Source organism: Ptychodera flava, chromosome 6 (genome assembly GCF_041260155.1).
Source record: "Ptychodera flava strain L36383 chromosome 6, AS_Pfla_20210202, whole genome shotgun sequence".
Lineage (NCBI taxonomy): Eukaryota > Metazoa > Hemichordata > Enteropneusta > Ptychoderidae > Ptychodera > Ptychodera flava.
The window spans coordinates 46,848,579-46,872,858 of NC_091933.1; the positions used below are offsets into that span (position 1 = coordinate 46,848,579).

The window sequence follows — 24,280 nt, forward strand, 5'->3', positions numbered from 1 at the left end:
GAGTCGTGTGCAAAGTTTGGTGGCGATACGAGGGGGTTTCCTCGAAATTCTCAGTGAATTCCTATCGGGAAAGTCAAAATCGTCGGTCTTCTTGTACGCATACACCGTGGTTTGTGGTTTTAATGCTGACTCAGCATTTTATCCAAGCCCTGTTTTGACGAGAAAAGTACTAGTGTTTTCGCCTGGAAACAATCAATCTTTATTACAGACATTGCCACCTGGTTTGCAGAATCTGTCAATATTAAAAAAGACGAAGCATTGACAATTCTGATGAACGCAATATTCACATTCTTTATGAAATTCATTTCATACAATATATTTTATGGTTCATAATCGATAAGAATCGTGAATTTCTCTATGAACTGCAAGCAATACATGTACGGAAATATTCAGCTTTTTACCTCTCGCGGTTTTTTAGTTTCTTTGAGTCTTTTTGCTCTTTCCTCGTTTTCCTGCCGGATTTGTTGGCGAAGTACCTTTGGTAGTTTCAAACCGTTGATCACCGTCAACTGATAATTGAGCGAAGTCACCGTGAAAGCAGGGTAGAGCGGTCCGCTACACATATTCTCGAACAAGCGCAGTCTGGACGGGGCGTTGCTGTCTTGCAGATTGTAGAAAGAAAGGGTGTTATTGGAGAAACTGAGTAAAACGCCAACGTGGATGGCGCTGTCACCGTCGTGACCATCGCCAACGAATTTGGTGCACATGCTCTGGTTGATGCGGTTGTGATGCCCTTCAAACCCTGTCTTGTACACATGAAAGCACCATCCCAATGGGTGGAAACAGAGGAGAGCGTTTCGGGGACAATCACCAACGGTGACGCCAAATGAGCAGAGATCGTTGTCTAGTTGACCTGTGTAGGAAACCCTAGTTCCGTAGACCTCCCAGTAATATTCGCCAGTTGTCATGGCAACGTCTCCCAGTACGGTAGGTGACCAGGAGATAAAACGACCCGTTGTTGGAATCTTCGGGATGTTGGCACCCTCCTTGTCGACTTTCTTCGGCGTGACTTGTAGAGTCTTGGGTTTAGAGGATCTTCGCTCTATCGTTTTGTGGTCTTCCGTGAGCACCAAGTCCTCGTGGAGTGTGTGAGTGTCCAGTTGAAAAGATATTGCTAAATTTGAAAACAGAAAAAGGGACAATATCAGTGTCACATTTCACATTTCACGAGCTTACACGTAAAAGGTTTTATCAGCAAATTTGCAGCACTCTTCATTGAAGGAGTGTTATCACGCAATTACCACATCTAATAAATATATCTGTAGTTTTGCTGAACTTCGTTGGGGCACGAGGAGTGTTTCTGCATGCTATGTTGCAAGCAAGATGACAAACTACGATAAACATACCTGTTGTTTTTCTGATCTTGGTTGGAGCACGATGCACCATTTCTTTGTCGTGATTATCATTATCATTATCTCGATGTTCAGATTCTTTTTTATCTTCAGTCTTATACCCAGTGAGGCAACCATCCACGTTTAGCAGAACCGGTCCTCCTTCAAGGTCTTTGCTTTTCAGCCTACTGACTTGGCTTTCACACTGATAGTCCTCTCGTCCACAACTTTCACCGTCAAAAAGCTGTCTTCTTGCATTCCGTGTCATCGACACATTTCTCTGGTTTGAATTGCCTCTCTCTTGCTTGTTGGAAGTTGCTTCAGAGGATTTCGGTGAATCACCGGCGCCCTCTATCGCCTGGACCGATCTGTGTGAAGTGTTTGCTGAGCTCTTGGATGCGCCCTGTTTGACTTCTTTACATACTCCTTCGGTTTGTCGAGACAGTTTGGGAGATGGAATATTGGCCTCCTTATTAGGCATCTTCTGAGGCACAGACGAGTGACATTTCGGGGATGACAAATCCCCAGCTTCAGTCTTCACGGGGACACTTTTTGTCAAGGAAATAGTCAACCCGTGATCGTCGACATTTTTCGAGTAAACCTGATGGTGCTGAAGCGATGTTTGATGGGATTGATTAATTTGTGCCCGTGCTGGGCTGATTTTTTGTCCTGTACTTTTTGCCGTTGTGTCGTTAACCACAGTCTTGGCGCCTGTTTTGTACCTCTATCGTAGGACACTACTGAGGCTGCGATGGGCGATGTGATTTTGTCGCTCCCAGTCTGTTGCGGCGAGTTTGGCGGGGCTATATTCCCTGATGTTGGAGCAGTCGTAAGCTTGTCACCCAAGAACACTGGTGCTAGGTTACTGTTTCGCTTGCCGTTACCATTTTGAATGTTACTTGACTGGCGGGTGGTGCTTGTGAGAGACTTTTTTTGTTTATTTTGAATATGACTTTGAGTGTCACATAAGGTTCCTACCTGGTTTTTTTTCTTGACGGATCAGCACTTGTCAACGCGAAATTCGACACTCGGCCAGATCCAATTTTCCCGTTATCATCAAGAGGTACGATTCCCGTCGGACATGTGTTCTTCTTTTCTGTGATAAGGGCGTCTGATGGTATCTGTGCCGTATGTGACGTGGCACTGCCACCGCTTTTAGTGTGCTCTTTTGCACTTAAGACACTACTGTGGCCATCGATGAAGAAATCATCACCTTGACGAGTTTGTGTCATATCCATCCGCGCTGCCTGACGCCCTTGTGTGCAGCCAACATTCAATGCTGATGCAGTCACAGGTCCACGATCAGACTGTCCGCTGGAAGAACCATGGTGATGGATTGTGCTAGATGTACCTTGGCGTTTGTCACTCACAGCATTTGAACCATTATTGATCGTTGAGGAAGACACTTCGACTTTTGTCGCGTTGCTAGTGTTGAAAGTTTGCGAAGGCGGCATGGATACATTTGGCTGAACAGTGCCAGCAGGAATGGCTGAAGCTTGGACGCCGGTCTGGTCAGTGGGATGTACGGTATTGGTTCGAAAGGATAGCATGGTATTAAGCGATTTCTGGGTAACTTGATCGTCGCCAGCTCTTGTTACTTTGGAGCTATTGATGCCTTGTTGACGCACATTTGTGGAATTATGGGGATTGTGAGTAGCAACACGTTCATTACTTGCTGCAAAAGTTTGCACCGTGTGAGCAGAATGGACGTTACATTGGCCATTGACGGTTGCTGAAGGCAATGAATCGAGGCTTCCATCGTTGATGTCAGGAGAAAAATTGTCATTTTGGAATTTCTTGGTCGGTACTGGCGAATACGTGCCAGTGCCTATGAGAACTGGTATTTTACTGGAGTCAGTTCGAGAAGTACCGTACACATTATAGGTCGATGAACTTTGCAGGTTCTCATTGTATCTGTTCCCCACTATTCGGTGATCCCTCACAGGTGTAGGCAACTTGCTCTGAGTGCAAGAATTGGTAGCACCATTTCTCGTAGTGGCATTCCTTCTTTGCAAGCTGGAGCCAACTTCACTACGGCTGTTTGAAGCGAGGCCACCTGAGGTGCGCACGGTTGTCTCGTCCTTTCTGTTGCTTGTAGAATCGGTGGAAGTACAATTTACTCGCCTGGTGAAGCCTGGATAAGATTTGGTCTGCGCATTGCTGTTGTTGCTCGCCAAAGTTGGAGTTGCGCCATGTATGGCAGTAGAACGCTTTCCATTGGTACCGGAGCTGTCATTTGTGCGCCATTTCTGTGCAATGGACTCAGAATTCGGTTTATTACAAGGAATAATATTATCCTCAGCTTGATCAGCGGACGGGGTCTGAGCTTTAAGGATATGCTGATTAGAATCCCAATTAGCAGCTTTTGCTACAATGGCACTCTGTACATGGGCTACTTCACCTGGTGCTTGTGGCGTCAAGCTATGTTCACCTGTTCCTGCACTTGGTGTTCCTGTTTGGCGTCCATGTTGGTTCTGTGACCACTTGTTCTGGGCTACGGCTGAATTGGCAGCAGATAATGGAGATTGCCCCTGGACTTCAAACTGTTGGCGTCGTTGCACAAACTTCATGTAGGAGCCAACCGGGTCACAGTTTTGGTTGTTCCTATTGGCGGGTATGATTGAGGACCCACGTCCAGTGGCATCTGACAACGTTGAACCAGCTTCGACAGTGTGAGGTTGCTTGTCCCGAGAAAGTTTGTTGCACGGTCGGTTCTCCGTACCCTTCAAGTCGGGCGAAATACGATTTTGCTCGAAACTGTTGTTTCTTGTTGTCGCAGATTTTGTTGTGGTCCCAAAGTTATTATTCTCTGTCTGAGAAGGGTTGAAAGGAACTTTGCCGAAGTTTGGAAAGTTGACCCTTGCTGACGTTGGAGACGAGGCGAAATTCAGAGGAGGAGACTCAGACGGGGTAATTGTCGGGGAGGGCGGACTCTCGGCATCACTACTTTCGCTCGACAGTGATCTCCCTTCTTGTTTCTCACTTTGCCGAACACTGAACTCCGTTGTCGGCCGTTCGAGGTTCCTTGGCTGCTGAGTGACATCCGTATTAGCCCTTGAACCAAAATTTTCTGGAACACGGTCATTGTTGTTGTCTGAAAGGTGAAGTTTGCATCTACATGTTGTTATATTGGAATGAAATAAGTAAATAAGTAACATACTTCCTTAAACTCCTTTTCATTGAAAAATGTCAATGATATTGTAAATTTCAAGTAATTCTAAAAAGACGAGGATTTCTTTGGGTGAAATGAACCACTCATAAGTTTGGTCCAATGAAACCAAACCTGGCTTTATTTCGGCCTTTTCTTCATGCAGGCTGTGTTTTTTTTATTCAATAAAATATCAAATGTCCTGTCATGTACACGGGCAGTGCTATTTATTGTATGTGTAGCCACATATTAAGAGCAAGTTTTTTTCGATCCAACTGTATCAGACTTACATCACATCAACCTCTGATACAATGCGAAATTCTGTTAACATTGTGACTTACTAAAATAAAACATCACCAGGATTCAATATGGTGGCCTTTTCGTTTTAGCAAATGACAGCGATTTTGTATGATAAACTATCAATACAACCCACTTTACTCTCAAGCGGTACGAACATTTTACAAATACTTAATTAGCATATGTGCACACCATGGAGATTTTGCTGCAGATGTCTAAGTATAGGCTAAATTGTTAGTATAATTGAGCAGCCATATTATTGAAAATCAAGTCTATTGGCGCAGTGACCAGTGCTTGTTGCCCTAGTGTACTACAAAGACCATCGCCACCAACACCCTTTGGTACTATCGAATGAAGCCTTTTTAAGAATTTATTTACACACACACACACACACACACAACACACACACAGACACACATACACAAACACACATTGATTACACATCTATGTCAGCATATAGATAGGCCTTACTTTGCTCCAAAGGTTTACCCGTCTCAACAAGAGAGACCATGTGACCTGGAATCTCACCAGCCATCTCGACGACCACGTCGCCTTCCCCGTATCTGTCGATGCGGGGAGACACCTCATTGTGAGCTCCATTGGCCGTCGAAGACGTCTGTGGTTTGGGTCGACCGGCGATACGTATTGATTCTAGCATCTTCTTCGCGGAAGCGGTGTTGAACATGGTCCACTCACCAAGCGGGTTGGTTAGCACATAACTGTACCCGATGACGTTGTAACCTTTCAAATTATCGGCGATCCTGCAACAACAACAACATCAATAACAACATAACTCCCGGCGTTCTTTGAAAGTACCGTAGCACATAATATTGTGAAGATTCATTCCAGTTGCGAAATTACTATCTTCATCACTATCACTTTGTAGAGATCATAGAAGCTAAGGAGAAAGATGGTTTAACGAAGAACAGCAGCGCAAATCTCTTCTTTCAGGATGTGCTGCCTTATAGCAAAACAATATACCTGTATTTGCAAGCATTGACAAAAAGACACTGTCAGGCAGAAACAAAGTTCAGAAATAAGTCAGCGCTCATCTTAGATCTTTACTTCGGAAGTAGTGTATCAAAGCATATTTAGAAAGCGATGTCGCGAGCAGAATCTGAAGTAGTTTTTTTGTGGGGTTAAAATCTGTTGATTTAAATGACACAGATATTTCCTCACAGTTCGCATAGTAAAACTGGCCTCCTTCCTACTCGGTACATTTCGCAAATGTTCGTCGTCACGTCACTCTGTGATAACTGAAACGTTGAAAAACGTCATGGACATCATTTTTCAATACCGGTACTGGACGATCGGTAATATTGTTTGTTTTGTTTTGTTTTTGTTTTTGCTAAGTATTTGAAATGATCCACGTAAAGTCAAGATCAACATCTCCTAATGGTTTCACAATCACGTGAGCATGCGTTTTGCTTTTAAATTCGATCCCATAATGTGGTAGAAATCTTCAGTTTCCATGCAAAAACCTTTTGATAAAGATGATTACGACGAGAAGATAATCTATTTGAAATTGTCAAAACATATCAAATTTAATATCATCATGAAGCTCGCCACGGTCAATTCATCTGTGATATCTAAGGTAAGCACTATCTTCTAAAGAGAACAGACAGTACCAAGGAACTAAGTCGGGATCGGGAAGGGGGTCACCATGCACGTATTAACAGGCTTGACAAGAATGACCAGATTTTTATATCATAAAAATCTTACCTTTCTCGAAGTTTATCTGCTATCTGTAAAAAATGTTGGGAAGTGACAATAGACATGTAAGTATTAAAATCAAATTATGCCATCGATGTTGTGACGTCAAAAAGACAACAAATGGCAAAAACAGCGCAAATCTGTTTGTTGAATGTGGTTTGTAAAATTTTGTCACCACTGGCCCTTTACCAGAAAGACCGAAAGAGACCGACCAAGAGAAAAAATACATGTAAACAAAGAGTAATACAAAGTCATGCATCAGCAAGACAGGTCAGACATCTCTGGAAAATACCGTGACGCCAGACTGACGTCAGCACTAACAAATGATGTCCCCATGTTGTAGGTGACAAAAGAGCGACCTGGGAAAACTTGATACTTACGAGTAGAAACGACGCAGGGTCTGTTTTTGCATTGATTACTTCCTGGGTGAGTTTCTGCAGACCATCGGACTCAGGCCAATGTCGATGAATCTCGGACACCTTCATCTTCAGTTTCTGCAGTCGACCTTGGACTTCACGGTCGATCGTGTCAATCATAGACTTCTCACGAGCGTCGATTATCTTACGCAGTTCTTGGCAAGTTTTGCGGACGTGCATCTTCAGCCCCTCGCCGCCATCCTGCGACAAAAGAAGCATTTAGCGAAATGATCGATTGCTGACCACATTAAATGTCCGCTTGACGGTACTGGCTACAACATCCCCGACCCCACACTTATCGTTCGACCTGGCTAAAGGGCGATCGAGCCACTTGGTTTACTTTCCTCTGGTTTGAAATTAACATGTAAAATTAAAACAAAATTAATCACCCACATGGAAACAATGAAATTTACATATCTCTCTCCTCCTCCGCATATTAGACCTCCAGTACGCACTGTCCGAACACATGTCTTTCTTGGTATTTTCAGACAAAAATTTAAAAATATACGATCAGAAAAATTCAAAGTATTATAATATTTGGTAAATTAGAATAATCAAACATTAAAGAAAAAAGGTAGGGGGTCACAGTACTTGATTTTCTACAAAATGACGTTTAAAAATCGTTTTTCACAAACATCGCTGAAAATCGATATAACAAACCCTTCTTTTCAAGTCGACACACTATTATGCGACAAACAGTGAATAAAATGTTCACATTGAACTCATCGGACAATGAGACGACATTAAAAATGTTGAGAAAAGATTTTTAATTTCAAAGAAGAAAATGCGTGAAATAAGGAACAATTTATTTTTTTACCAAATTTGCCACTATAACACTCAAAATGTTCGAGATTAAAATTTTCATTTGATGAAATACTAGTATTTTCAATTTTGCAAAACTTTGAAATTCTAGTTCTTGTCTTGTTCTTTTCAAAATAATATTTTTTTGGTTAGGTCGCCGCCCTTAATTTTTCACTATTTGGCAAAACGTATCAAGGAATTCACAAATTGAATGCCGTCTCACGATCGTCGTTTTGTGCGTTTTTCAGCAAGTATCATTGATACAGTCGATTTGGCTTGGACTGACATATCTAAAAGTTCCGCCGATGCATTTACAAATTACAAAAAGTAAAAGCTTAACAGAAAAAAACAACAACCTTGAATCTATTTAGGAACTTGACAGAGGAATTACTGCTCTACAAACAGACGACATCTTTATGATCACTATACGAACTTCGTAAACAGACAGCTTACATCTGCGCACAGAACTGCGCAATACATGTTTATTTACTGTGCTTACATTCTTAATAAGCTATATTTGCTCATCATGCACCTACAGTTCACATTGCCAAAAGGGGAACATTTTGAACATTTTTTAACATCTGTGTAATATTTTACTTTTTCTCCGTCATAATTTTTCGAATTTCAATTGGATATTACAATCTGTGGCTACATTGAATTGTCCCGAAGCTATTACTGGAAAACCAGTTCAGCAATGCAGTCATTGCTTTGATTGAGAAGGTACAGCATGATAGCGAATATGTGTGTGCGAATGTTTCATGAAATGTACAGAGTGTGAAGGGGTCGCGGTCAGAAAATTGTAACAACTTAGCTCGGTTAATGAACCACTTTTTCTAAGGGGATTAGATTGTGATGTCTTCGCTAGGTGACTTGGTACCGTCCATAATACACTGGATGTTAAAATATGGTTCTGATAACATTATAGGGTATTGTATTATAGATTTATCAATACCAGTGAATTTTACGACGTCATACCCTCACATTATTACTGATAATGTATTCGATTATCCAGCGTTGTGGCCCCGGATGTTTTCTACGTCTACACATTCATTGGCATCGCCAAGAAAACTATGAAATAATGTCTAAAATCTAAGTCCATAATAGGCTTAAGCAAACTTTACACTCGTACATAATGTTGTGCAAAGTTTGCTTTCTCCCATTATGGGCTGGGAGGGGGTACATTATTGCTTACATCACCTGGGTCAACAAATTACTTGTGAAGCAACGTTTTTAATACCAATCAAACCTATATCTCCACAAGCAAAGACTCACCATCTGGCAAAATTTGAGTACTCTTTGCACGCCTTTGTGTCTATTTTTTGAAAGGAATTCGAAATATTGCCAATATTTAACTGAAAAAGTTTGATACGCGAAGATATCCACACAAATACCCATTCTTTGTGTAGGCAGTTCTTAAAATTAGATATAGGAACACGGGTTGGTTGATATAAATCCCAATTTACGACGGACGCGCAAGTTTCTTTTGTCGGAAGGAGTGGCACATTGTCATGAAACATGAAAATATATGTACAAGAGGGAGACCATCTCGTGGAGCAGATAGTGTGGAAATATTATGCCCTGAGTGTGCTCATAAGTCTGAGAGAGGTACTCCAAGCAGAAAGAAATCGTGAGCAGAAATGCATATTAAATTTCGACTTGAACATTATGAGACTCTGCTTAACATCGGAATCGCAAACAATATAATGTTCCCTGTGTAAAAAATCCGACTCCGTCTGGTCTAAATTTTCCTACTCCTTCATCATCCCCCTCAAAGTTTGCATTTGTTTGTAGCCTATCGCCTTTGTATCTATGATATGTCAGTATTGGCGCCAACGGACTTTAATAAATATTTGTCGGGAGACACTTATGAACTGTACTCCTTTGCGACAACACTTATAATACGACTGTAATCATCCATCAGCTGCTGTCAAGGTCGCGATAAGATGGTAGGGCCAACAAAGGTAAGCGGGCTTCCGAAGACCCGGAACTACTTCTCTTGACTCGACGGGAAACGTGGGAACAATCGACATTGCGTTTCGTTGCAATTTTCGGCAGTCTAGGCTCCCTGTTCAAATTGACCACTTTGCGTCGGTGTAGGGCCGTACCTGGGGGCCGACGTGAAAAACCAATGTGGACACGCTGCGTCGGCCTTGGGCCGACACAGTTTGGTCCCGGTGAGAAGGGGGAGTTCAGGGCCGTCGCAGGGCCGACGCAAAATTTGGTCCGACGCAAATCGCCTGTGTGGACACGTTGCGTCGGCCCTGGTCCAAGTTGACCAGGCCTGCGCCATGGATCGAAGTTGAACTAGTCACCCTATTCGCACAAAACAAACGACGTTTTAGAAACTAAAGTTTACACCTATCGAAAGTTTTCAATCCAGTCTTTACATTTTAATATCATCCCATGCCATGTACACAGAACTTCCCACCAACCTGTGCCTTTGTATAAAATACTATAAAAATAGTAGAAAGTGAACAACCAGCTGAAAGTTAGTTGAGGAGACCTTAACCGCATATCATTTGCATCTCATTGTCGGCTACATGGACTGTGTGCCTAAACCACAGTCACCTGTGTCCTATTCCGCTCACAGTCCCTTGGTTGGCTATTCAGCTCTGGGACTATTCGCCCCATAGACGAGTGTACAGAAGCGAGAAACACTGTGCACTCGTCTATGAGGCGAATAGTCCCAGAGCTGAATAGCCCACGAGGGACTGTGGCCCAAACGGGACCATGTCATTCGAATTCCACAGTGCACGTAATAGACTAGAGAGGCATGTCAAAAATGCCGCGCACTGGTTATTTCTCCACCTTGGTCTTATATATACCATATGCTCATCCAATAAATAGTGAAGATCTCTCCGATTATTAAAAGGGTGAGTGGTAGTCATATTTGCCCTTCTTGTGCGTAAAAACGCAGGAAAATCATGAACAGTAGAAACAGCGTGCCATTATTCAAATACGCCATTTTGAACTTTGACAGGTCAGAGGTCACAAACGAAGGTAAAGTTACGTCGGCCCTGGTACCGGTAAGTGCGGACGCGGACCAAATTTAATCCCAAAAGGACAATTATTTTGCGTCGGCCCAAATTTTAGTTGGGTTGCTAATGTGAACTAAAGTTTGTGTATTGCCAAGCATTGCCTTCATTTGGTTTTAAAAGGACAGGCTGGATATACGGTTAAATCGTAACTTATGCCGGCGACCGAAAGTTTCGAGAAAATGGTTTTAAATTTGTAAAGTTAATGTCTGAACGGAGATCGAACGAAGCGTTGGTCTGCTTCGAAATCATTCACAATGACGGAGAAATGTTTCAAGCGAGACTATAGAGTCATGAGCAAATGTTCACCTGCGATCGAATTCAAAGGTGGCAGTAGGCCTATATTTCTTTTACCGGTTCAATGATGCAGTGCCCGCTAGGGTATACAAAGCGTACGTTACTACGAGTCATGGAACTTTTTAGGGTAGGGTACACACGCAAGGTATCTTCCTCATCGGACTCTTAGGCAGATTACACCCTGACCTTATATTTTCATCGCTGATGGAGAGAATATACACGGAGCATTATTTTACATTGCAAATTTGTGTCATTCTTGTATACAGTCCGTTGTACAACACAAATATAGTGTTTTCGTTGTTTGAAGTGTATATACAGTGTTCGATATGGCCACAGCAATGCATTGTGGGATAACCGGGAAAGGATCGATTGTCAACACTTGACTACGGACAGCGACCTCGAGACGTGTATCGCTTTCAAAGAAAACAACAAGAATAAGTGTTGCGCTGATATTACACGACAATCTCTCGACAATGGATTAAACCTGGCATTAGAATGGACCATGGTACAAACAAACCAAGTGCATAAACGCGCGTAGAAGTACGTGCATTTCCGTGCGTTTACGTTTGTACACTTGGTTTGTTTTAATACTGCCATCCCATCACGTGATCTCTTGGGTGTACTTTAGTCTGCAGAACACATCGCGTCTGCGGAGTAGAACCATTATTGCTCTGCGAATTGAATCCTTGGATGGTAGTTTAAGCTGGCGGCAAAGTAAAGGGATTGACATGTCCTATAAACTTTGCAGGTAAGAATTTGGAGAATGTGTCTCGTTGGCCGGAGATTTAATCGGACTCTCGAATTTTTAAGATCTTTTCTGGTCTACCTCTTGTGGTAGTGTCATTTTGAAACTCATGCGGTAGAAAATGTTATATTTCCCTATAGAGTTAACACAGGGATGACGACCATTTTGAATTTCAATTGTCGTTACTTTGTTTCTCCAGTATCAATTTCGCACGATGACCCTGATTTTGTTACTGATCTTGAAAGGGAATGGTTTGAAGTTTTCTGAAGGAGAGTTTTGGCAAAAGTTTCAGTCTTTCAATTTTCACTGTTTTTTGCACCCACGTTTATGGTTGAAGGCAGAAAAGAACACAGAATAATGAAAATACATCACATCACGGACTGGCACAGTAAATAATGTATGTGTGACCTTTATCATGTTTATTTGTACCTCTGGCTGTCACCAGAGATTTCAAGGCCCGAGGAACATTCCCGCGGTTGTTATCAATTGTGTTGCGTGGAGTGATGACGCATGTAAATAACTAATGTAGATTAAAGCAAGATATATGTTGTTTTTTTCCGATTAACAGAACAAATCATGACACGAGAGCCCATCCGAATTTGACGGTCTGGATTGTACGTTCGCTTGTTTGTTTTTTCTTCACGATCCGGACATGAATCCATGTTCTCCGGCGTTGTTTTTGTTAATCAGCCAAATATTATATTTGTTCTGTGACGAGCCGACCTACCTGATCACAGGATCAGCCGGTATACATTAGAAACAGCTTACGTGTCTACCACTATATACACGTATCACGTATTTTTATTGTCGACAGCGTTCCAAGATACAAAATCATTCGCAGCAAGACACGCTGTGAAACAACGATGACCAAAACTGCTTGCGGATAACCTTCTTGACACCGTTTTGATCATTCATAACATACAAACAACTGGAAAAAAACCAACAAACAAACGAAAATCCGTCTGCATCAAAGTCTCGGCTTGATATATATATATATATATATTCCTATTGACCTTCGAATTAAATATTTCATGGCTGTACGAACTTTAAAAATAAATAGATAAATAAATGAATTAACACATCAATAATAATAATAATAATAATAATAATAATAATAATAACAAGGCAGTATTGCTGAAGGCAATGAGTACTTGGGCCGTGATCACTAGTAGAGTAATTTTGAGGACAATATATACTACTATTCAAATATGGTCTTGAATTTCCTCCTGTCAATGAGGCATTTGATTAACTGGTTATTAAACGAAGCAATGGCATGACAACGGCAAAATATATCTAGCAACTTTTGTGGAGTTTGAGGCAGGGGTTCCTTATTTATAGCGGGAATTGCTTAAACTCCTTAAATATTCAAATTACAGCAAATTTCTTTTGTTCTCGATGGTAGATGTCTAATATTTAGATGGGCATATTTAGATTTCTACCCTATAGTTATCCCTATATACCAAAAATCGGACATCCAGCTCTATTGGCTTGCTCAGAATTAGATATGCGCATAATTAATGAGGTACAATATGTGGTGTCATAAGGTGTCTTATCATACCAAATATGAAGGATGTAGCACTTGTGGTTACTGAGTTGTGGACAAATATATATATTTAGGTCAAAGGTCATTGAGGTCACGTCACATTTTGTCATAATAATTGTATTGCTAAGTATTCCATATTCCTATATACCAAAAATCAGACCTCTAGCTCTATTGGCTCGCTCAAAATAAGATATGCACATAATTAATGAGGTACGATATATGGTGTCATAAGGTGTCCTTTCATACCAAATATGAAGGGTGTAGCACTTGTGTTACTGAGTTGTGGACAAATATGTATATTTGAGGTCAAAGGTCATTGAGGTCACGTGAAGTTTTGTCAAACAAATTTATATTGTTAACTTATCCCTATATACCAGAAATCAGACCTCTTGCTCTATTGGCTCGCTCATAATTAGATATGCACATAATTAATGGGGTACAATATGTGGCGTCATAAGTTGTCCCATCATACCAAATATGAAAGGTTTAGCACTTGTGGTTACTGAGTTATGGACAATAATGTATATTTGAGGTCAAAGGTCACCAAGGTCACATGATATTTTGACAAAATGTCTTAGATATCTGCGTGAACCGATGGACTCACTGATGGACTCACGGACGGATATGAGCCAATCTATAAGCCCCCTGGACTTTATCCGTGGGGACAAAAAAACTGTGTCACTGCATCCTTTAGGCAATATGAATACGATGAGAAACTAAATTTTTATTTTTCTTGGCATCATACATGCGAGTCTATGGAGAACTGCCTTATACATGGGAGTCTATGAAGGTGTAAACTAAAAAGTCCTCTAACACGGCCAAATTTGAAAGCATTGTGAAACAAATCGACGTGCATCTGTATGGGGTTGGGTACTAGGCGTGAACGGACGCACGGACATGACCAAACCTATAAGTCCCCTCGAACTTCGTCCGTGGTGATTAAAAACAACGCAACAGTTATTACAGCTACACCGGCGGTAGGTTCATATCCAGAGCCCCGTACGGTCTGCCGCCGTCGCTTGAAAACAATCTCATGCACCCGGCCATATGGGCAGCTGGCCGGATGCATGACTTCCCGGAGAAGGCGAGCTGTCACGTTCAAGCTCAGGATTATTTGTCGATCAAATTTCAGTAAATTTACCTTACCTAGATGAAATTTTGTCTATAGGCTGAAATTTCGCCGAAGTTTGACAAAATTACATCGATTTTTCAGGTTCATATGCGACATTTTTGAGTTTTGAGTGCAGACAGAAATAAGTTTTGAGGCAACATGACTGCGACCCCATGTTGACCCCTAGCCCTGCGTACGATGCTATGTGCTACAGCTAACACACAGCATCGTACGCAGGGCCAGCGAGAGAGTTGCCGACATCGACGGTTATTTACGAGAAGTGAATAAAAGACTGTCATTTTTGGAAGCGATCGAGTAGCTGAGGTAGGCTGGGATACGGCTTGGGTCCAAGAACGCTGAAAATTTCGGCAGTAATTTGGCTTTTTACGTCAAGTCCCAAAATGGATTTGAAGTCACCGACCCAACGTACGGGTCTTTGCAGGGCTGTGGTGAGCGGGGCGGTTAGCTGTAGCGGAACACACAGCATCGTTCGCAGGGCTAGTTGACCCCCAAGTGAAAATGTGTTCGCGATCAAATCTTCCTATATTTTTTTCAGAATTTTCAACAAAATCATTGCTTCTTACATCTTTTGTAAAATATAAAATACTAAAATAAAACTGCGATGTGCCATGTCTCCAGATTTCTAAAATATCGTTCGTTGACCGTTCGACGCAAACTTGTGACGCAGTTGAAATTCAATACTGACCGCCAAATAATCTTAATGAGACGAGATCAGTCTAGACATCCTCCAAATTATCCAACCATTCGCATTGGAGTTCAGCTCGCTTAGAGTATCATAACATTTTTCGGCCTTCTTTTAGATCGACCCTAATATCTCCCACTTAGGAAATAAATACACAAGCTACCTCGACAAAACTTCGTGCACCATCCAAGACCAAACGCACTACAAATCTGTCTTGACGTCATCATCTCCTTACATGGTAATTGGCATACCGTATTTTTTAGCAAAGGGGACACAGAATACGTCGGAGTATTCAGTTTCAAAACGTATTACATTGTGTGATGTTGTCAAAAAAAGTCATGTTACTGCAGTGGTATAAATTACAAAACACAAAAGTTCAAATCAGTTTATTTTGGACTGGCTTACCCAACATTTCATATTGTTTCTTATGCCAGATTTGACCACGTGCTTACTGGCGACCCCTTTTCATGCAAATTTTGTGTCAAATGATGTGTTCCCCTGGAAAAACAAACGTACGATTTCTAAATGAAGGAGGCGAAATTTGCCCTCAAGACTCGAAACCACCCCTTGGGGTGTACCTAGCTATTTTTAACGAGCTTCTCGAATCTGCAGCTCTATTTCGAAATGATGGTCTGGTTTTCTCAGCTCAAGGATAAGTGTTCTCCATCGCTGTGGGCATTACTATTCTCAACCGGGGGCCCAGTTTCCAGTCGTAATGTTTTTCATTGTGTCCGGGATATAAAACCTTTCCTTTTCAAACTTTCTCTTTGATTAACACTAATCCACATCTTGTCAGTGATTAAACATGTTTCAAGTTTAAATGTTAAATTCTGGTCTCGAGCCCTCCTGTCGACCAAACCGAAATTACCCCTCCCACTTTGGCTCGTCCAGTGGGTGTAGCAAGGGTCGTGCCATCGCCTAGGAAACGGAGGGTGCATTAATTGTTGCATTTCGATGCACATTTTGATTATATTCAGAAGATTTTGTGGCAAAAACACAGATAGAGAAGCATTTATATTCACATCTCACTTATTCAAGACTGGCTGAGAGCAGCACTTCCATTCAGTTAACATCATTACGCCATTTATTATGCCAAGAAAGATGAAGCCAATACATTTTGCCCTCCCTGGTCTCAGCCAGAACTGGTTATACCTTACAGTTTTTTCCCACGGAATGAAAACAAATGTACTTGGGCTGAGGCCCAAGTACAATAAATAGGTTATGGCCCTGGGTAAGACTATTATGGTATTATTATGATTGGATAAGACACTTACCTTTAATTCTTCTCTTTGTTAGATTGGACAACCCCGTTTGTTCTAATTATCATTCAAAATCCCGTGCTTCAACAGTATCGTTCGCTCTCGCTCTCTCACACTCTACCCAAAGACACACAGCTCACAAAACACAGGGGCGTGGTAGCGCCAATATGGTCATTGACATGGCGTCTCTATTGTGCCTCTCAGAAATGAAAGCTGTGTAATTTTGAAACGGACTTGTGTCTACTTGTACCTATACTCTGGAGATATAGCAAACATCTCTGCGCCAAACCGAACAAGTAATCCCCTGATGTAGACAAGTGAACTTTCCCCTCTCTGTCTACGTATGAGTATTACAATATTTGTTTAGATAAACATACTATAGGTGACGATAACACCTTACGTTTGGTTCAGATCTATTTCTAAGAGGTGTTTGAGGGTTAATATAATATAGTGTGACAGTTCCATTCAGATTCCGGGTCTAACCCATTGGGCAAAACTTGTAACGCACTCACTTTAGCGGTCTTCTCGAACGTGATGGCGGCGTTCATGAAAGTTTTGTTTTGGCCGTTTCTTCGAGCAAGTTCAACCGTCTGGGAGGTAACGATCTCCTGAGGCAAGAGAGGGAAGAGGAGGCAGTTGATTAGTTGGTTAAAAAGGAATATCATATACCAACACTGGGCTAATAAATACCAACACTGGACCAACTTCACGATCCTGAAATGTTGTTTTTTGTGCAAGTATTAAAAGCAAACTTTCGCGGCGAAAAAAAGGCTGCAGATTGCTCGTTAAAAAGGGTTGTGAAGGCAATGCATGACTCAGCATAGAATTCAACGACATTAATCGGATTGACAGGTAGAGAGAAAGATCACACTAGTTCATCAAAATACCAGAATATAGGGCTACAGAAGGTCTTAGAATTAACTGATAAGTGTTTCCTTAATTCATCTTGTTTCGTTTTTCCAAAATATTTTTATTTTTAAATTTGCATTTTTCAGGGGTTCAGGGCGGTCAAACACTGGCCACAACATTTCCAGAAAAATGTATCATACATATGACAGGTTAAAAATCATAAAAAAACATCCTAATTCAAGCAAAAATCAAATGCCAAGTCATGAACGCGTGATTTTACGGTTTTTTTCTTTCTTTTTACTTCAGTGTTTACGTAGCTCTAAAAAGTTTAGAGTCGGCAGGTGAAAAATAGGGCAGGTCGGGTTATCGGAACAGCACAATTTTTTTTTGTTCGGCCCTACCCAAAGTTTAACATAAGAATGTATTAGGCTTGCCCATTAACTATGCCGAGGATATATGGATGTATCTACACAACAATATTAGTGCAAAAGTCTATGTATAGGAGATATACATCTTGAAGGACATTAAGGTACCACAATTGTACTCAATCTACAAATCAATCAAACAATCCCCACACAATCGTAGGCCATATGTTCCCTACTAGGCCTAATTGTTTCTTTTATTAAGGTAGAACGCGCCTCGGGGACAGATATTTGGACTCTCAAACTTTGTCAGTTCTTTTCTGATCTACCACTTGTGGGGGTTCATTTTAAAGCTCTTGGCATAAGAAAACTTTTCACAGGCTTAGTTTTTTGATAATCGAAAATTTTATTTTTTCCCATAGAGTTAACACAGAGATGGCGGCAATTTTGAATTTCAAATATCGGTAAAACTCGAGTAATTTGTTTCTATAGTTCCAAAATTTGCATGGCGACCCCGATTTTTATTCTTGATTTTGAAAGGGAATGGTTGAAATATTCTTTTAGGAAAGTTTGAGCAAAAGTTGAAGTATTTCACTTTCGAGGTGCATACTGCCTTAAATTCATTAAAGACGTCCGCTGGCGCTATCCATGATATCTTAAAGTCGAGATAAATTTTCAGGCACAAATGTTTTCCACTTTTGTTAAAATTGAAAATTAAATAAAGGGATATAGTCGTCGGAACTTCGCTCAAAGGTCGTATGGGACCCATACAACCAAGCAAACACTGTATCTGAGGTACGATGGTGATTGATGAAAGTTGAAACATGTCTGTATTAATCTACATCGTATTATTTTTAAATGTTGCAGCTATGATGAGGTGCATCTAGATATTGTGCACGAAATACATTGTTTGTAAATAAGACACTCGCACAGGTGCAGTTCCGACGACTGTTTACCTTTAAGCGCGATTACGGCTTTACGAAAATGTATGTGTAAACAAACAATCGAAAAAAAATCGAAAATAAGAGATAGACTACGTTCTGATAACGACTTTCGGTGATGGAACAACCCATATTTAACAAAACGATATTAAAGGTTTTTCGAAGACAGAAAGCGAAGTAAAATCTAATAGTTGCTATAAAATGCAGGACATTTTGTTGGGAAATAATGGTTTCAATACGCTTTTATTTCAGACATTGGGGTACATAGTAACGAAAATAAACCGAATAGAGATTTTCATTCTAATTTTTGAATGTCACAAGCTCACCTTGACGTTGTTATAAATCCCTACAATATCGACAATCTGGTGGTTGCTATGCTGGTTCAGGGTTCTACAAGCACCGCACGACGGTATGTGACACTGAATGCAATAGAAATCCAGGGTGAGGTCATGGTGTTCGGGGCACCTCAGCTTCGTCTCCCGGCAAAGCTCTGCCACATCGTGCTTGGTGTACTGCCCTCTCGTGGGGTGGTATTTCTGCATACATATTGCGCAGTAGGACAGGTCACACTTGAAGCAGTACTTTACGGCCGGTAAGACCTTGTCCTGGTTCTCACACAGCTGACAATCCTTGAGCACCGTCTTGAGACCTATCTTCTCTCGATAACTGTCAGTGATCGCTTCCAGAAGGAAGTTCCTGACGAGAGTATCCACACCGTGCTTTGATAAATTGTGAATGCACTTGCAGATGATGCAGTCGATGAAATATTTTTCTTTGTTGCTGAACAACCCCCACAGCGACCTCCTTTTCTCCTTGGTCACTCGCCCGCTGACGCAACAGTGACAGAACGAGTGAAAGCACGGTAGGAGGGTGGGCATCCGATAAAGACCGTGGCATATTTTGCAAGTAAGTTCGTCCCTCAAAAAGTTCTTGGTGGATTCAAGCATCTCAGATTCCATTTTAGAAGAAACAAGGGTGATCTCAAAGATAGATATGGAAAATGTGGTTCATATGGGTTTTCGCCATCTTCTCATCAAATTCAGCTCTTATCCATGTAGTTAAATTAACACAAGTCGTTAAAATCTAAGAACCGCGCGCGCAAATGCGCGAGAATTCCATGAAGGTCGGGTATTATTTGCTCTGCGTAACACTAGTGCGGACGCACATAGGCGATTTTTCCGTTGTTGCTAGGCGTGTCTATTCCAGATTCTGTCGTCGCTAAGGCGAGACGACAGGCGCCAACAAGCAGAAGCTGACTGACAGGGCGACACATCCGGTAAGCTGAGCTCTCCAAATTTCATTAAATTTTGACCGTTAAATTAGATAAATATGTTTTGAGTGCGTTGACTCTAGTAGCTTGATAGTTCGACAGTTGTTTTGATGGCTTTTCCCCAACATTTGACATTTTTGTCGGAAATACGGCAAAAACTTTCAATGTCAATTGTGGGTGGGTTATGACATATCCGGCACAAACTTGCGAAATTAATACCGTCGTTTGAGAAGTTAACATTTCCGTCTCATGGGTTTAATTTGTAAAGTTTTAGTAAATTTATTATCCTTACTCATCATTTAATGTGCTGGAGCGAAATCGGACTTGGGGAAGATCAGATGGCATTCTGGAGCGATTTATTTTCACCTATGTACAAACCGGAAGTGAAAATAAAGCAGCCAAGGAGGCCGTACAACATGTCTGGTAATCGATTGCAACTAAAATAATATTCCAGGGTTTAACGGAACTGTTATTTTGCAGAACATCTCTTTGGGATGAGCGGAAAATCTTCCTCCGTATGTGAGAGTTTCATTAGTTTCCGTTGCAACATTTTATAAGTTCGCGTGCAGCTTGACTCACGAGCTCGGCAATCCCATTGCCTCATCACTTATTAGCTGAGAAAAGTCTATTACACCCGGCAGGATAACCACAAAGTAGGCAGATGACCTGACCGTATTGTGCTCAGGGATATTTGCTGAGAAAAGTCTTTTACACCCAGCAGGATAACCACTTAGTAGGCAGATGACCTGGCTGGCTAACAGTAAAGTGTATATAGAAATCTTGGCCTTGGTAGGATGAGAAGTGACTTAAACAGATGCATGGATGTTGTATATTATTGATACACAATAGAAAGAGAAAGTAGAGCAGTAGATAACGTACAATATCATTATATTAGGAAATCACTAAATAGCAGGGAGAACTAACAAGTACCTTTGAAGTGAATAGGGTATTTAGGGAAGGTATGCTCATTTATATAGTTATATTACACGATAGCAAGAAAATAATTGATTAAATTGATACTAACGTAATTTACCACGTTAATATGCATGTACATTAAGAAGACCAAGGTGTTTTTTTAATTGGATACATACCTAAAAATGTTATTTATACTTCCCATTTAATGTATTGTCATTACATTTGTTTTCTACCTGCAGATCACGGCACATCTATACAGTGAAAGAACTGACACAGCAAGTGCAAGAAGAATGTTTTGCTTTTTTCAAATTTAATTTTGCAATAAAATGTTAACCTTAACAATATTCCTGACTGTCCTGCAATTTTATTTAGTTGTGGCAATATGGAAGCTTAGAATAAGTGTTGTATGTGTTTCAAAAATTGTTTGGGTGTAGTACCCTTAGACAAATTACAAAATGCATGACACAGAAATATTTTATTCTATCTTAAATGAATACCAAGATGACTAAACCAAAGCCTCAGCAGTCCTGCAATCATTTTCGAAGGCAATATATGTCTGGATGTGTGCTTAGACATAAGAGCAAATGATACCTGAAATATACAGTAAAGCCCCATTAGCAGTATCTTTTCTACACATGCACTTTGCAATATAATGCTCACCACAATATATTATCTGATTTTCAAAGATAGCTTTTGCATTCCCTGTCATTACTTGAATCCATATTTGGAAGCCAAAAATTATTGTATTGTATTGTTAAAAATCTAAGTTCTTCACCAAAATTTGAAAACTTTTTTATCACATTTGTGAAGAACTTTGGCTTTAGGTACTTTTGATTGGAAATCATATTTAAAAATAATCCTAAAATACAGCTAATATGCCTTAAAAACAAAACACCCTTTTCCTAAAAAAAGTATGTAGGTTGTTTTACAATGACGTAGGCTTACTTTGTTAAAAGAAAGGAAAAAATCATCTATAACAAGTTACAAAATGGATATGAAGCATGATTTCTGAACAAAAAGGCAATGATGGTGAAAAATGAAATTTAAAAAAAAACGACAGAGACGGCAAAGGTCATTGGTAGAGGGCGGCTTTATTTACTAGCTAGGTCATGGTCGGTGGTGTTTTGGGCACATTTTAAGTTAACATTTCCGTCTCACGGCTTTAATACAAAAACCGAATACGTAGTCTCAAAGCTTAGTATCTGCGCTATCGGTCACTGGCCAAATCTAACTTGGGGACGACAAGGTGACGGAGTAAAACGCTAAAATTTAGGGGGGTGTGAGTAATTTTGAGGATAGGAACGCACGCGACGACTTTGTTTTTCACCATAATTTTTTTCACAAAATGGACAATTTCGTGTAAAAAGTCTGTACCGCCCTATAGGTTGCGTATATATCTTCCATAATATTTAGTTTTTACGGCACACGGAACACGGGTAGACATACCCTAAGCGAAAAATCTCCATGGTTTCAATTGGAGAATGCGGCGATATAAATTTGAATTTTTTCGTTCCATACCCCCCACGTAGAGAAGTTCGATTTGGTGCGTTCCAACTATGTGCGTCGCCACTGTCGTCACCTACCGCCCTGGGAACGTACGCGGACAAGCCTGTAAACGATGAACGCACAGAAATAATAACATTCTGTCGTTGTTATAGAGATGTTGTCTGCAGTTTGGAGAACCGTCAATCATAAGTTTAAGCTTAGTTGTTAAAATTTATCTAACATTTTTCCTATTGACAGTTTCCACCTGTGTTTGGTTATTATTGACTCGGCCTGGTTGGCGGACATTTTGGATCGATCCGCATTAGCCCACTGGAGTAATCCAAACCCTGGCTAGGTCAATGAGGTCAGCTCTGAAGAGGGCCTCAAACGACGGTCGTGATGGAATATGTAATTGTGAATTCCCAGATACATCTGTCAGTTAGTGAAAAATTGGCTAGGATGACCTTCCCAAAATTATGCTTTTTGACGAGTACGAGACAAAACCTAAAATTTATAAAAGTTTGACAAAATTGACTGTGCGAGAGGATTTTGATATTTCATCAAATAAAACACTGAATCCCTGAAATGTTGGTTACAATAACAGCACACTTTTTGAAAATTTCTTAAATCTTTACTATTCGAGTTTATAATGTTGTGTTATTGTACGATGACAATAATGTGAAAATTTCATTCACTGTGTTACCTTCAAATTAACTAAAAGAATGGCTTGTTACATGTATATCAATACCTTGTTATATCGATATTTAGGGATTTTAGTGAATATTTCGTTAATAGCATAGTAACTCAATCATTTTGTCAATTTTTGGTCATTCTCATACTATGTTGGATATAATACTTTCAATTTTCCGGGTCATATATCATTAAGGGAAGTGCGTGGTGGTAGGCCTAATACGGTGCGCTTCGAGAATGAGCCGTAAAACTTTACACTAAGTCCGTCGTATGTATCTCATACTTGTTCTCAAAATATTTGAAAAATTGTCCGTGAATGAGCTAAATAGTAATTAAATACCCCGCGTCCGTGACATTTGCATGAATTTCAAAACTGCAAAGTCTTAGCCAATCTTTTGTTAGGTATATACATATAGGGCGTGCCTTCGACTTTGAGACAAACGTCTGGGTCAGGGTGTTGACCTTTTATCTGCTTCATGTCAGTATACAGTCCGGGTTATGTCTCAGTAGTGAACTGTATGGAAAAAAATGGCTTACCGTATATGTAATGAGGGTTAAGGAAGAATCAATCTCGTACTGTATATGTAATTTAGGTTAAAGGTTACTTGGGTTCGCTTTGAAATGTTATACTGAGATCGCGATCTCACCTGACCGATCAACCGATCGAGCACGACTGTTGGCTACCTGAAAGTGTCTCCGCAGCCCTCGTCGATTTGCAACACTGTCCCATGATGAATTCAGAAATAGCCGAGTTTCTTTCTCTTTGACCATTTTCGACAAAGAGTTATCGGACGTTTTTCATTCTCTTTTCCTGGTTTTGGTAAACTCTTCGGCGATTTGATCCGCCGCACGTTTTTTTGAGCGAAGGGTCAATGGAAATGCATGGCGATAAAAAAAAATCGTGCTTCACCGTGCTCCTATGACCGACAAGAACAATTGACCCGCCGTGGCTAAGCTTGAAAAATTCTCCATACTACAGATGGTAAAATTGAATTAAAATTTGGCCAAAAAAGGCGATATTTGGTGACAAATTACCTACTGTAAATTTACAAGTATCAAATCCTGATTTGAAGTAGTGGTACCTGGCCAGGAAAACCATCCAAAAAAGCAACATTTCGATGTAATAACCACAGTCACTGTGTTGGTCACCATCTCGACCGTGCTGAACCATGTGCGTAACGTTAATATCTAAAAACTGTCAAGTGCTAAAAATAAAGGATGAATTCCAGCCGAAAAGTTCCGAACTCTTTGCAATCTATAATCCAAGGTTTACGTGGTTAATTATGCATGACTTTGCGACTGAGGTTCGCTGATTGGTCAATTATAATATCCTCTGTTCATGCTATTAGCGATGTTTCACTAAAGACGA

The 24,280-nt window shown here is 40.6% G+C and overlaps 3 protein-coding genes across 5 annotated transcripts in view; 1 reads left to right on the forward strand and 2 right to left on the reverse strand.

The window, feature by feature from the left end:
• Positions 1–349: 349 nt before the first annotated feature.
• LOC139135986 (fibronectin type III and SPRY domain-containing protein 1-like) lies at positions 350–1,819 on the reverse strand. Its single transcript, XM_070703809.1, has 2 exons — positions 1,347–1,819; positions 350–1,114 (listed from the first exon to the last, which is right to left on the reverse strand). The coding sequence occupies exons 1-2, from the start codon at positions 1,810–1,812 to the stop codon at positions 390–392; spliced, it is 1,191 nt and encodes a 396-aa protein (XP_070559910.1). The 5' UTR covers positions 1,813–1,819; the 3' UTR covers positions 350–389.
• Positions 1,820–2,302: 483 nt separating this feature from the next.
• LOC139135982 (serine-rich adhesin for platelets-like) lies at positions 2,303–19,738 on the reverse strand. The gene is made up of 6 exons (XM_070703791.1): positions 18,878–19,738; positions 16,912–17,007; positions 6,870–7,106; positions 6,499–6,521; positions 5,248–5,537; positions 2,303–4,425 (listed from the first exon to the last, which is right to left on the reverse strand). Exons 1-6 carry the CDS (start codon positions 19,508–19,510, stop codon positions 2,306–2,308), a joined length of 3,399 nt encoding a protein of 1,132 aa, XP_070559892.1. The 5' UTR covers positions 19,511–19,738; the 3' UTR covers positions 2,303–2,305.
• Positions 11,385–24,280, forward strand: part of LOC139135984 (organic cation transporter protein-like) — a 37,629-nt gene continuing 24,733 nt past the window's right edge. For 2 of the 3 annotated variants that reach the window (XR_011553071.1, XM_070703795.1), the window contains exon 1: positions 11,414–11,786. Coding sequence is in view for 1 of the 3 variants with exons in the window: in XM_070703794.1 (XP_070559895.1) it covers positions 11,767–11,786 (20 nt within the window). In the remaining 2 variants the exon portion in view is untranslated. Of the gene's footprint in view, positions 11,787–24,280 lie in introns of all 3 variants that reach the window. The other variant, XM_070703794.1, reaches the window with a different exon arrangement.